At 36.1% G+C, this 13803-nt stretch overlaps 3 protein-coding genes across 16 annotated transcripts in view; 2 read left to right on the top strand and 1 right to left on the bottom strand.

The window, feature by feature from the left end:
- Window positions 1-67: 67 nt before the first annotated feature.
- LOC109100095 (josephin-1-like) lies at window positions 68-4441 on the top strand. 3 transcript variants are annotated; one of them, XM_042767526.1, is made up of 5 exons: window positions 68-402; window positions 845-1513; window positions 1628-1756; window positions 2666-2860; window positions 2930-4441. In XM_042767526.1, exons 2-5 carry the CDS (start codon window positions 1230-1232, stop codon window positions 3330-3332), a joined length of 1011 nt encoding a protein of 336 aa, XP_042623460.1. In that variant the 5' UTR covers window positions 68-402; window positions 845-1229; the 3' UTR covers window positions 3333-4441. The 3 variants fall into 3 exon arrangements, with proteins under 3 accessions (XP_042623460.1, XP_042623459.1, XP_042623461.1); XM_042767525.1 differs by having other exon boundaries at window positions 827-1513; XM_042767527.1 differs by having other exon boundaries at window positions 73-402; window positions 827-1513; window positions 2953-4441.
- Window positions 4442-5321: 880 nt separating this feature from the next.
- On the top strand, window positions 5322-13383 carry LOC109100093 (chromobox protein homolog 7-like). Of its 5 annotated transcripts, none has more exons than XM_019113590.2 (6): window positions 5323-5656; window positions 6293-6336; window positions 7582-7647; window positions 7759-7825; window positions 8270-8573; window positions 11753-13383. In XM_019113590.2, the coding sequence occupies exons 1-6, from the start codon at window positions 5588-5590 to the stop codon at window positions 11950-11952; spliced, it is 750 nt and encodes a 249-aa protein (XP_018969135.1). In that variant the 5' UTR covers window positions 5323-5587; the 3' UTR covers window positions 11953-13383. The 5 variants fall into 5 exon arrangements, with proteins under 5 accessions (XP_042623456.1, XP_018969135.1, XP_042623457.1 ...); XM_019113593.2 differs by having other exon boundaries at window positions 5324-5656; window positions 8273-8573; XM_042767522.1 differs by lacking the exon at window positions 7582-7647 and having other exon boundaries at window positions 5322-5656.
- A 149-nt stretch (window positions 13384-13532) lies between these two features.
- Window positions 13533-13803, bottom strand: part of LOC109093763 (histone acetyltransferase p300-like) — a 28521-nt gene continuing 28250 nt past the window's right edge. For all 8 annotated transcript variants that reach the window (XM_042767514.1, XM_042767519.1, XM_042767516.1 and 5 more), the window contains exon 31: window positions 13533-13803. This exon is cut by the window's right edge and continues 4827 nt beyond it. The gene's annotated coding sequence lies outside the window, so the exon portion shown is untranslated.

Below are 13803 nucleotides of genomic sequence, written 5' to 3'. Positions count from 1 at the left end.
TAAGGACGACAACTCATTTGCCACAGATGTTGGAAATTAACAAACAAGGACGAATTTTCTGCTAAACCAATAAAGCACAGAGCTAGAGGGCTGTTTATACAGACCCTACACACACACAAAAGGAAAATTAATGTCTCCAAAAAGAAAAAGGAAGGCTCTTATTAATTTCCTCATGTGGGCGACCGAGACGAGTTTGACAGTCCCATGGGATGCAACCTGCTCGTGACGCAAGCCAGCGGAAAGCCAGCCAATGACGTTTTGCGCATGCTCACGTTGAGCCAGAGAGCTGCAAGGAAAAACTACAAAAGACAAAGGAATAAACAACTCAAGGAGTGGACGCGAAAACGCCAAGTTAGAGGAACGAAAGCAGACCAGACTGTAACATACCGCATAGAGACAGAGGTAAGTGCTAGGAAGGAGTAGACTGACCATTTGAAAGGTGTCGTTTTATCCGTTGCTATCAAACGAGTAGCACGTAACAGTTAGCCAGAGTGTTAAATTGGTCTGAACGCAGTAGTTCAGAAGCCCAAACAGAAATATGGCATGTCTTAGAGTGTCTTGTTAAACTTGTGTACGAAGTGTTAAATATCGTTTCAGTCCGAGAATAAGTCATAAACACCCATCCAGTCAGCTGGCAGGAAGTTTTGTACAGCCATTCCCAATACAGTCATCCTGGGCACAACTGCACATTAGCCTTATAGGTGTCAAAAGCGTTCGTGTTTAGACTTGCCACTCGTTTAAACGCTAATTAATGTTCGGGTTTTTTTTTCTGTCTCAGATTAGCTGATTTATAATCACTCTCTTGTGTTTCTTTCTAACTCTAAAGCCAAGGTTGTCTCTGCAGTTCTCACAGTGGTCTACTATGGCACTTGCCAGGGTCCTGCACTGCTGACCCATTTAGTCCAAGTCAGCTGTACAAGTCATGCTGTAAGTCTTTTCCACGCTGATGTCGGCCAAAATGGAAAGAACTGCTCTGCCCTAGTGGTTACTATGGTGCTTGGCAAGTCTTTGTGCAATAACAACATGAAGAACACAGAAAGAGGACACAATCGAATCTGGTTCTGAGAAGATACGTCGGTTTCCACTTGTGTTTTTGTTCTTTTCACTAATTCACTGCAAGGTGCACTGGCTCACCTTTCACTCCAGTAGCTACCTCCCCTCCCCTTGCCACTCATCTTGAGCAGCTGAGAGGTTGCTGTGGAGATGATAGTGGTGACATAGCAGCAGGAATGGGGAGTACTCCATGTTCTGGTAAGGGGAGGGGGGTCGGGGGTTTTCAGGAGCTGGGCTGTATGCCATGGAAAGTCAGCAAGCAGAAAGGAGAAGTCGTTGGTGGACGTGGGTCCGAGCTGGAGGATAGGCCTGATGCTGGAACGCCCCCCACCTCATCACAACCTCCTGCCATTTATCACGAAAAGCAGCATCGGGAGCTGTGCGCTCTGCACGCCCTAAACAATGTCTTCCAGGATGGAGCGGCATTCAGCCGTGATGCACTTCAGGACATCTACCAGAGGTCAGTGCTAAGATTATGTATTGTTACTGAAGTGATCTAATTTTGGATTTTTTTTTTTTTTTTTTTTTTTTTTTTTTTTCTGGGGCACACTTCTGCATCCTCTTTCTTTTTCAGGCTCTCCCCTAGCACACTGGTCACACCCCACAAGAAAAACATGCTGGGAAATGGCAACTATGATGTGAACGTCATCATGGCTGCATTGCAGACTCGTGGGTTTGAGGCTGTTTGGTGGGACAAGAGAAGGTATTTTATTATGCAGTTGTAGTTTTAAGTCCTTCAGAAATGTAGTTTAAAACATGTGGCAACATCTTAGAAATGTGCTTTTTGAATTCATGTTTATTTCATATGGTTTCGAAAAATGTTTCTATCTTAAAGTCAGCATGAAATAGAAATTACAGAAGTTTTCTTTTTTATTGTAATTTATAGCCAAGTAAAACCTTAAACTGTAGGGAGGGACTTGATTTTGTCCACTGGAAATTGTTTTGATTATTTGATCCTTGTTGTTTGCAAATTGCTGCTGTTTAATGTTAATGACTAACTTTTTATTTTTATTTTTTTAATATCTACTTTTCCATGATTTCTTTTAATCAGTTTTTTTTTTATTATTATTATGATACCAACTACCAAGTCTGTTGTATCACCCATTTTATGAACACAAAAATATAGGGATAGTCGACCCTATAAATGAAATGCATACAGGTCATTCCAAACCTGTATGCATTTCGTTCATCTGCAGAGCATAAATGAAAGATATTTTTAACATAGTTGGTAACTAAACCGTTTTGGTTCCCATTCACTTTAATTGTATAGACGAGAAATACAATCCAAGTCAATGGGAACCGGAACTGTTTGGTTACCAGCATTCTGCAAAATATCTTCTTTTATGTTCCACAGAAGAAAGTCATACAAGTTTGGTGAGTGTGAGTAAATGATGACAGAATTTTATTTTTGGGGTGCACTATCCTTTTAAATTTACACCTTAGAAATAAAAAACCTGCTTATCATAAAAAAGGTGAAGTCAAGCATTGTATGTATGAATTGATATTTATTTATTTATTTTAGTTTTTTTGTTTTTGTTTTAGTTTCTTTTTATTTAATAAATGAATACAGATTGGTGTGTGCAATTGATGTGACTTGTTTGTTATGCTGTAGGGATGTCGGCAGCATTGCACTGCCGAACGTCACTGGATTCATCTTGAATGTGCCATCCAATCTGCGCTGGGGGCCATTGCGACTGCCCCTCAAGCGGCAACACTGGATTGGAGTTCGAGAAGTGGGAGGAGTCTACTATAACTTGGACTCCAAACTTCGCAGTCCTCATGCTATCGGGACAGCTGATGAACTGAGGTAAGTGTGAAATGCTAAAGGGGAAAAGTAGCAGTGGGTTTCGATGCCAAGCTCTCTTTTTTTTTCTAGCTATCGTTCTGATTGTTTCACAGGAAGTTCTTGCGTCACCAGCTTCGAGGGAAGAACTGTGAACTCTTATTGGTTGTGCCAGAGGAGGTGGAAGTCCACCAGACATGGAGGTCTGATAACTGATGAATGTGTTGGATCGCTTTTTTGTTTGTTTTGTTTTAAAGGTTTCTCAAACTCATGCTCAGGAGGGAAATGTGAGGTTCAATCAGGGACCCATTTAAAGAGCAAATGGAGTTGCACTCAACTAGTCATGAAAGCACACAGCTCAAACTTTGTTTGCACACACACACACCGCTGGACTCTTGCCATGGAGACTAAAGCAGCAAAGGACACACACAGGGATATCACAAGACTAAAAACTAAACACTACGCAGAGAATTTTGTTTGGTATTTGGGATTCTGATGCATTTTTTATACATTGATTATTTCTTTTACTTTGTACTGTTTTCTGACTTGAAAATATGAGGTTATGGAATTGTTAGTGATGTGTACTCCTTGTGTCATCCTCACCACTTCTCTCTTTCCATGTGATTTCTCGTGCATCCATGTGATTGTCTGAACTGTCCGCCACACATTACAGGCCAACGAAAAAGGTATTTGTTTGACCAACTGGATTTTGTTTAACAGGGTGTATATGTACTTATTTAGTGCATGTACTTGAAGATTTAGAGAAGGAACACCAGTAGCCCCTGCTTAACTGTTTCCTGCATAATTAATGGCATAGTGACAGATGAGATGTTTCCTGTGTATCACAGTACAGCATGGCCCACAGTAATTGGATGTGTTTTGTGTTAGTTTCCTATAACATATGTTACCAAAATGGTCACTTGTTATTCTCTTACCTTAAATGGTTGCTCTCGACGCTCTTTCTTGTTAAACAGTTAAGGTTAGACTTGATGAATCCTAGACTACATGTAGGAAAATAAAACAGGTGAGTGCTGGTAGTAAAAAAAATAAATAAAAAAAAAAAAAGTTCAACTGCCAAAAACCTTGTTGTTAATGGAAACTGTTGTATGTACTTTTTAAATAGAAAATGCTGAAATAAGTTAGAAAGGTTGAGATCTCTGAAATCTTGCAAAGTTTATTCATTTATGATTGATATTGAATTAACATGGCCTTAAACTGTTTACAGAGGGAGCAGATTTACACAAAGGGAAGTCTAATAATGCATCTCAGGTTATCTTCAGATCCAACTTGATTAACTTTCACTTCTTAAACACCGATCTTCAACATATTATGTAAAACGCTTCAAATAGATTATAGACACTTGAATCAGATACTACAACTTAAAAGGACCATTCCACATGTCCGTACACAGGGTGCTTTGTGATACTGTAGAGATGAATAGATTCCTTTGCCATGACAATCTAAATCCCCACAACCCTTTTTTCAGGGGGACAGGGACAACATGTGCTCATGCCATTGTTTTCCATTCAAATAAAATGCTTATGATGGCACTTTATGTAAGATGTAAAACGTGCTGTGACATCATTAAAAATGTCTTTGTATGTATACAGTGTGGTGCTGCTTTTCAATCTTTTAGATGCTATCATGGACCACCAAATACCTGTGCGAGGGACCCTCATCCTGAATTAATTATATATTTGTATTTATAAAAACTCGATTTATACTGTGAAAAATTAATGTGTAAAAATATATTTATTTTGGGAAAAATTTAGCTTTTATGTTGTTACTATTTACATTAATCATTTTTGTTTTATTTATTTTTTTAAAGCTTTTTGCCGTTTTTCTTTACATTTTTTTTTCAGACTTCCTTGTGTACTCCCTTACCTTTTTTTATAATAATAATTTTGTAAGCTACAATAACTTTTCATTAATCAAATTTGCCACAAAAATATTGAGCAGCGCAACCGTTTTCAACATTGATTTATTATATTATAATATATTTTTGAGCACCAAATCAGCATATTAGAATGATTTCTGAAGGATCATGTGACAGTGAAGAAATAATGGCTGCTGAAAATTCAGCATCGTCATCATAGAAATAAGTGACATTTTAAAAAAATATTGAAATAGGAAAGTTATTTGAGCCTGTGATCATATTTCACACTATAAGGTTTTATTCTATTTGTAATCAAATAAATGCAGTCTTTGCGATCATAAGAGACTTTCTTTCAGAAATAGTGTGCATCTTCGTGAATGAGAGATTTGAGATCTATTGCCCATAGATAGAACTTTAATGCTGCAAGTAAGCAAACTAATTTATTTATTCCTTTATTTAATATTACTTTATTTAATATCTGGTATTGCAAAACACAAATCTGAAAGGTAAGCAACACAAACCACATAAATCCTGCTGGAAAAAAAAAACAAAAAATAATGTGGTAGCTGCTAGTTAATCCGATCAACAGTGGTGCACGTCAATCCGCTGTGTGGCGCACGGGGGCGCGCCGAGCGCTGCAGATGTGTCGCAGATTTAAAAAGTCACTGTACTCCTCTAGTACGAGGAAATGGAGCAGTGCAAAGCATAAAATACTGAATTGTAAACAAGGCAGCGGAAGAGCGGGAACGTGCGCAGCCATTCTAACAGTGCATGGGATTTGTATCTTCATAGTTACTTTAACGACAAGAAGGAAAAGCACAAAGATACACTGACAGCTAACGTTACTTCATTATTTTAGGGGAACAACTTAACTGATGGAACTGTCGGCAATCGGTGAGGAAGTGTTCGCTGTGGAATCAATCATAAAGAAAAGAGTTAGAAAGGTAAGTGACGCGCGTGTAGCTGTGTGTTTACCGACAGTTCCGTCTGTGCACACATACAACATGTTAAAGGGGCGAGGACACACACGTCCCCCTCACAACAACGTGGAAGTGTGTTTGTAGTCTAATAACTTCGATGATGACGCAGGTCGCGCAGCACGCTTTTGGAACAGGGTGGTGTTCATATTCGTAGTCATGGAGACTACGCAGTTTAATTTTCCAGAGGGATCTAATAACTAATGCAAAGTTTGGCCATTTAGATACAGCACCTGAGGTTTATTTTTGATTTTTAAAACCGCATTTGAGGTTAGTGGTGCGAGCAGACGTAGCTGTCAGTTACTTTGAAATACAATTAAAACACGCGGTTTGCTTAAAATAACGTTTGATACATGACCGTTACTTTTGGTCTCGTATGAAATCTCGGGATTAAAATAAAAAGGAGGAGCTGTTAGTTTAGGGATCGTCCCTCCTTGATGCTTAATTACGAAACCGTATCATTGCGTCATCGCACACGTACAAGACAAAAACAAAACATTCAGAAGAAATGTGTAATCAAAAAATCGTACTGATGGTATTTTAATATAATGAAAATATAAATGGTTTATATATATTTTTTTCTTTTTTATTCTAATGTTTAAGGGTCATGTCGAGTATTTATTGAAGTGGAAGGGGTGGCCTCCCAAGTAAGTATTATTATTATTATTGTTATTACAGAGTAAGCTTAATTTCTACATTTCTTAATTTTTTTTTTTTTCCTGGTAGTTTTACAGTTATTACTGTAGCGGCTGTGATATTTTGTTTATTTATTTGCATGTCATCATGGCCGTAGCCAGGGTTTGAAAATTTGTGAGGTCTGGGGTGGGGTTAAGAATTATAATATAATAACCCCACATACAACTCATTATATACACTAAACACTTTAAAAGAGACAGACATGTAGATGTTTGTGAAAGATGCTTTCTCTGTTTTGGAGGAATGAGCATTGTTAAATAATATCATATTGCACCATAAGGGGTGTATAGTTTAATCAGCAGTTTATTATTTTTTCTACAATACATGGCCCCATTACAGTAATACAGCTATATTATGCTGTTAATAATACTATTACTGTTGTAGTTTTCATTAATAACCATCGCCAGATGATAACTTTGTCTAGTGCTCTTATGAATGTTGTTAGCATGATTTTGTGAAAATTTAACTACAGTACTCAATGAAATAGCATAGACTTCTTCAATGCTGATTGCATTTTTTTTCATTCTGTAACTACTTGTTCTACAGATCTCTGCACTTGTGTCATATGCTATTGGTTTGCTAGATAAAGTTTCTGACAGAGAATATCAAGGTTTTTTTGTTTTGTTTTGTTTTTTTTGCGTTTGCCTTACACAATGTGATATCCTGTCAATAACATGTTTGTGGGCTCTTTTGATTACTGTCAGTTTCTGGCGATCATCGCAGTGTTGCCAGATATTGCTAAGAAAATAAATTAAAAAACGAAAGTAAATAATAAATAAACCGAAATGAGTTCAAATCTTTTGTAAATAAAATAATATAAAGATATCGCTAACCCTAAAGTGCAACTTGCCGCTCTATTAATTTTCGAAAGTAGAAAAGACAAGTCCAAAAACCCTTATAATAACTGGATCTGGCAACACGGTGCTCCCGCGCCCTCACTAACTATTCTCTCATGCCTCGTTCACTCTGCCAGCGTCTCGCGCTAAACATTCTTGCAAACTGTCTAAACCTAATTATACATGCAGACACTCATATAAGGAGCTTTAAACAGCAGATTAGTAATTTAAAGAACAAATTTTATATTTGAACATGAAAAAATTACAGAGGTCCAGACCTCGGTGACCTCATAGCTGGCTACGGGCATGGTCAATAAATATGTATATGTGGCCGTTTTTTATGTTTTAATGACTTTAAAGGTACAGCACATGGGAGCCAGAGGAGCACATTCTAGACCCTCGACTGGTTTTAGCGTATGAGGAAAAGTGAGCAGTTATAAAAATGAAATTTCCTTATTCATTCTTTCTTTCACTTTCAGCCACTAATATATTAATTCATCCACACTGCGTTTACTCATTATTTCTAATTACAAACAGAGAACAGAGAGAAAGGTCAGTGAGGTGTCGTAAAAGAGGCCCGAAACCGAAAAGACTCTTCATGCAGGTAATGACCACTACAACATCTTCTTCATTACTGTGATTATTTCCCTGCTAAATTAAAATCATTCAAACCATGTCTGTCCAGTGTTATTTTAGTATTATTTATATACCATTATAGTTTTATTAATATTAACCTTTATTTGTTTATTTTCATTTTGTTATTTGTCAAAAGTACTTTTGCGATTTTTAGTATTTTTTGTGTTTTTAATATATTACTATTTACTATTTAGTTTATTCTTATTTTAGTTTTTATTTTATTTCCAGTTAAACTAAACGAAAATTAGAAATGCTGCCTTGACAACTAACTGAAATACGTTTTCCATCTAATATTTGTTTAATCTAATATAAGCTTTATAAGCTTTATTTTAATGAACAAAAATGTTTTCATAGTTGTAGTTTTAGCTATTATTAACAGTTCTGTGTCTATCCTCATATTGCTATCTTGAAGCAGAATATTTATGCAATGGATCTGCGAAGCGCACACAAAGATGCAGAGAAGTCTTCAGCACATCTGCCGCTCTCGCTTGACCCAAGGTTCCAGTCCACAGGGGCTTGTATATATCAACGATTAACCCACCACAAGAAAAAGAAGAAAACATCAAGAGAGACTTCTGAGGAAGAATGGGATAGAAGAGAAGAAGAAGATGATGACGATGATGATGAGGGGGTTATGGAGGAGGAGGAGGAGGAAGAAGAAGAAGAAGAGGACACAAGACAAGGAGGAATTAAAACTGGCAGCAACACTTTAAACAGTAAGTATGTTAGTTGGTCAGAGGCAGACATAGTTGTCACTTTGATCTAAATTGATATCAAGACTGCAGTGCTCTTTGTCAGCCTTATTGATGGAGGAAAATCTCTCAACACTAAATAAACACAAAGTAAACAGCTGTATTTGAACAGATCCAGGGATTTTTTGTTGTTGTTGTTGTTGTTGTTGTTGTAGGCAAACCCCTACTTTAATTATATATTTTTTTTTAATTAGCATTATATATGTAAAATGTGTTAGTCTATGATTCACATCCTAAAAATAAAATCAAGTTTTAAATTCTGCAAGTGAAATATAGATAATGACACATACAGTGGAGATCAATATGAGAACAACCTACAATTTCCTAAATTTCAAGGTCACTGCTTAGTTCTATTAGAAGTTATCCTAACAGGAGTAGAAGGGCAGTTTTGTATAGCATATTTCATAAATTTATTGTATTCAGAAGCACAGTATAAAAACTTCAAGATGGCTGGCCGCTCTAAGGTGACTGAAACCCTACGACAGAAGGTTGTCCAGATGAAGGGCAAAGGGACGACCCTTCAGCCATTGCAAGAGAAGCTGGTGTTTAGTATTATGTGTTTTATATGGTATTGCAGCTTTACAATGACACTAATTAATTCAAGTTCCCCAGAAAGGCTGGTCATCCACGTAAGACAAATGCAGGAGAAGACAGAATAATGCAGAGGCTCTCCATTGGGAATCGGTTCAACACTGCAGCCGGAATTGCTTGCCAGTTCAGTGCTGAACAGGGTAAGGATCTGTCTCAGCACGTTTAAGAGAAGTCAGACTGAAAGCACGCTCTGCAGTGACGTTGAGTGTTGTACAGGGAAAGGATCTGCCTCGGCACGTTTAAGAAAAGTCAGACTGAAAGCACGCTCTGCGAACTGGTCCAGAGTTCACTTTAGTGATGAGAGCAAGTTGAATTTATTTGGGAATGATTGGAAACATTTTGTTTGGCATCAAACTGGGAAAAGACTCAAGCTCGAGTGCATGAAGAAGTCAGTAGCCAGGTTTCCTTCCAAAGTTGTGAATTTAACTTTTGTGTAAAATTGGAATATCACACAAAACATTTGCGAACAAGCACCGTTTCCATCCAGCGAGTCAAAGAGAACAAAATCATCACTTCCTGATAAACTGGCACTATACATCACTAAGAAAATTAGGAGAAGCTACTGAATATAATAATTTTCCTATATAATAAATTATTTGCACCTCAGAACGAGCGACGAAACACAATGAATGCGGTTATTGCTTTCGGAGGTGGATGTTGCTGTTTGGGAACACAGTCGTTTAAAAGTTCTGGGAGGCAATTATACAGAAATACTTTGATGACAGACTTCGCTCGGGAATTTCCAAATGACCATATAACAACATTTCAGATGCTGTGGAACAAGATCTGTCCGCTGGTTTATTCAGGATTTACCGTCCCATAGCGCAGTCACATGACTTTTTTGATGCGCTTGGAGGAATTTATTCGCAAAATGCATTTCCATCTCCAGTTATTTGCATTAACCCCTTTTCTCTTAAGCGAGCGTAAAAACGTTTTTGTAAATTAAAGCATTTTTATTCGAAATTCAGCGTTCCATCACTCGATTCTGATGCGATACTTTAAAATGCGCATAAAAGCAGGGTGATTGAAACCCAGCTAGTGAAAGATGGAGGAGGAAGTGACATGGTTTGGAGGATGTTTTCTGCAGCAGAAGTTGGGCCTCTTATACAGCTACATGGCAGGGTGAATGCAGATATTTATCAGAACCTTCTTCAGCAACATGTGGTTCTCTGTAAGCATCGCCCAATCAGCTTGCAATTTTCTTGCAAGACAGTGCCCCTGTCACACTGCAATATGGGTAAAGCAGTTCCTAAGAACACCAAAATAATGAAATGGCCAGCCCAGAGTCCTGATCTAAACTGAAAATCTCTGGAAAATCCTTGGTGACAAAGTTGTGGAAGAAGAGTGGCCCAAGATCACACCAGCTCAGTGTGAGAAACTAGTGATGTCCTGCAGCTGCAGATGTACTGAAGTCATTCAAAGCAGGGGCCTCTGCAGTTCCTACTCATTTCTGACTGCTGTAACCCTCCAAATTTTTGGTTGTAATCTTCTTTCTTGCTACAGTGGTTACTGTTCTCTAATTTTCACTGTATTCCATAATCACTGTGTTTTCCACAAAATCAAGGTTTTTGTTGAAATGCCTTGGTTATTTTGTCAAACATGTTAGTATAACAATGGTATACCTACAGCTATTATTCCTTCATATTATGAGCGATAAAGATTACCAATATTTCAGATTGTTCTCAATTTTTTTTTTTTTATCTCCACTGTATGTACACTATCAGTCAAAAGTTTGGAAAAATGTTGTTACATTTTAAGTTTTTGAAAGAAGTCTCTTACGTTTAGTATGGCATAATTAATTTGATCAAAAATACAGTAAAACAATATTGTGACATTTTATTAAGCAATTTTATTACAAATAACTTTTCTGTTATAATATATTTAATATTTCTACAATAATTCTACTTTAGTAATGTTAATATTTTAATGTATTTTAAAATGTATTTTATTCCTGTGATGGCAAAGCTAAAATTTAAAACAAAACATCAACACCTTTATTGAGCAAGAATGTATTAAATTGATCAAAAGTGACAGTAAAGACATTTTTGTTAAAAAAACATAATATTTATAATGTATTTTATATATATATATATATATATATATATATATATATATATATATATATATATATATATATATATATATATATATATATAAATATATAATATGTGCAAATATTTAATGTTTTGACATAATGTAAAAATGGATATTCATTTAGAGATTTGTTAAAAATGACATTTAATTTATTGTGTTCTAATTTTTGTGTACTTTTGCATTATTCTTTGCCATTTTTACTACAAGTAGTAATGTGGGACACAACTACAGTATTATTAAATTATTCATGGTTTTAAAACAACTTGTGTCTAAAAGCATCTAAAACAATATGCTATACAATAATTGTTTAGATGATTCTTTTAAGGAGTAGTTCACTTTCAGAATGAAAATTCTGTCATCATTTACTCATTCCACACTTGTTCCAAACCTGTATTCCTTTAATATTTATATAACATGATGAAGGTCAAAATATGTACAAAATGTCCTCTGTGTCTCAGAGCATGTCAGGAGACGATGCTGGAGTCCAACCACTGAATCAGGGGCAATGACTATATCTCCTTTACCTGAAGACTGGAGTCCAGTTATGGGCCCAGAGGAGGTCATTGTGACAGATATCACCATCAACTCACTGACTGTGACTTTTAGAGAGGCCTTGGTAGCAAGGGGATTCTTCAGGAGCTGGGAGATGGAGATCTAACGTTACAGAGACTGAGGGTGGTCAGAATGAGAATTGGTACATCCCTTGTTTTGCATTGTTGATTATGTGCTTGCACAACTTCCTCCAGTGTTTCAATTACATTTATTTGCACTATTAGTTCTAATTGAGTTAAAATGTTCCAAAATGTTTCAGCAATTACAATCAATCAAAAAAAGAATACTGATAGTATGATGAAACTGTAAACTAGTATTGACCATGAAACAAATCAAGCCAGTTCTCTAATACTGGATTGCAGTGAAGTTTACAGATTTAACTAAATGGGTTAAACTTCATTCGGTCTAGTCATGTATTTGCATGAAATACATAATGGTAGTTCAGAGTAAGCCACACAATTAAGTATTCCTAAAAGCAAAGTTGTCACATACATATTTACATTACATGTATGTATGTATGTGACCCTGGACCACAAAACCAGTCATAAGGGTTTTTACATCATCTGAAAGCTGAATGAATAAGCTTTCCATTGATGTATGGTTAGGATAGGACAATATTTGGCCGAGATACAACTATTCGAAAATCTGGAATCTGAGGGTGCAAAAAAAATCCAAATATTGAGAAAATCGCCTTTAAAGTTCTTAGCCATGCATATTACTAATCAAAAAATTAAGTTTTAATATATTTACAGTAGGGAATTTACTAAATATTTTCATGGAACATGATCTTTACTTAATATCCTAATGATTTTTGGCATAAAAGAAAAATCTTTAATTTTGACCCATACAATGTTTTTTTGGCTATTGCTACAATACTGGTTTTGTTGTCCAGGGTCACATGGTAAACATATTCTAATCTTGACCTTCAATTTAAATTGCACACCACCTCATGCAGTAAATTAGAATTAGTGGCCTCCTGATACTTAAAATATGTGAAATACAAAATACAGTGTTTCAACACAGTGTGCTGTCCTTGACACTTCATAAACAAAATATTATGGTTGTGGGGAAAAAAAAAACTGCACTCCTCATCATCGCACAATTATGTTGTAATTGCGTAATTATGTGTATGAAATAAAGTTGCATTTAATTTTTTTTCCCAACACTTGCTAATATCTCATCTATTTGCAGTGTTTGTGCAATTTTTTCAAGTATGCACCATCTTGCACAGTAGTCTACCATGTTAGATTTAACTTGACTACTGTTTATATTCGGTGTTATTTTAGTCCAAGAGGAAAACTGAGACCTGAAGGCAAAAAAATATCGATGATTTCTATATCTAGGTGAATGTATATTTAGCCTCTAGGAATGTCCATCTCTGGGGGCTCAACTGTTTAATAGCTGACATCATGTGAACTGAATATATTTGAGACTGTCTGTGCCAAATGTCTGTGGTTGTTTTTGCTTAGAGTATTTGCACTTTAAAATGGAAATCTTGGTATTATGATGCCATAAATAAAATCTTGGTGTAACTGTATCATTATCCATTAGTTTTTTTTTTGTTTGTTTACATTTAATCAGCAATGCATAGCACTACGTGGATTAACTTTGTCTCAAACCACCTTAGGTTGACATTGTTCCAGCTCCACATCTACAATGTAAGAATTACACCACACCAGAAGCCAATCATTTTTGAATGGTACAAACATATTTTAATGTACAATTAAATAATTGGCAAAAAATCGGACCACCATAACTTAAAAAAAAGAACAGGCAACCAACCAAACACCAAAACTACTAAAATCAGAGCAACAGTTTTTGCTCCTCTCAGCAAGCACCAAAGTGATAGCAAAAGAAAAGTGATTAAAACTATGAACCATAAAATTGTATGGTTGGTTTTCCAGTCCGTTTAAAAAAAAAAAAAAAAAAAAGGAATTTACAGTTCAAAGCAAATTGC

Source organism: Cyprinus carpio, chromosome A12 (assembly GCF_018340385.1).
Source record: "Cyprinus carpio isolate SPL01 chromosome A12, ASM1834038v1, whole genome shotgun sequence".
NCBI lineage: Eukaryota > Metazoa > Chordata > Actinopteri > Cypriniformes > Cyprinidae > Cyprinus > Cyprinus carpio.
This window is presented reverse-complemented; position numbering and strand designations above follow the sequence as displayed.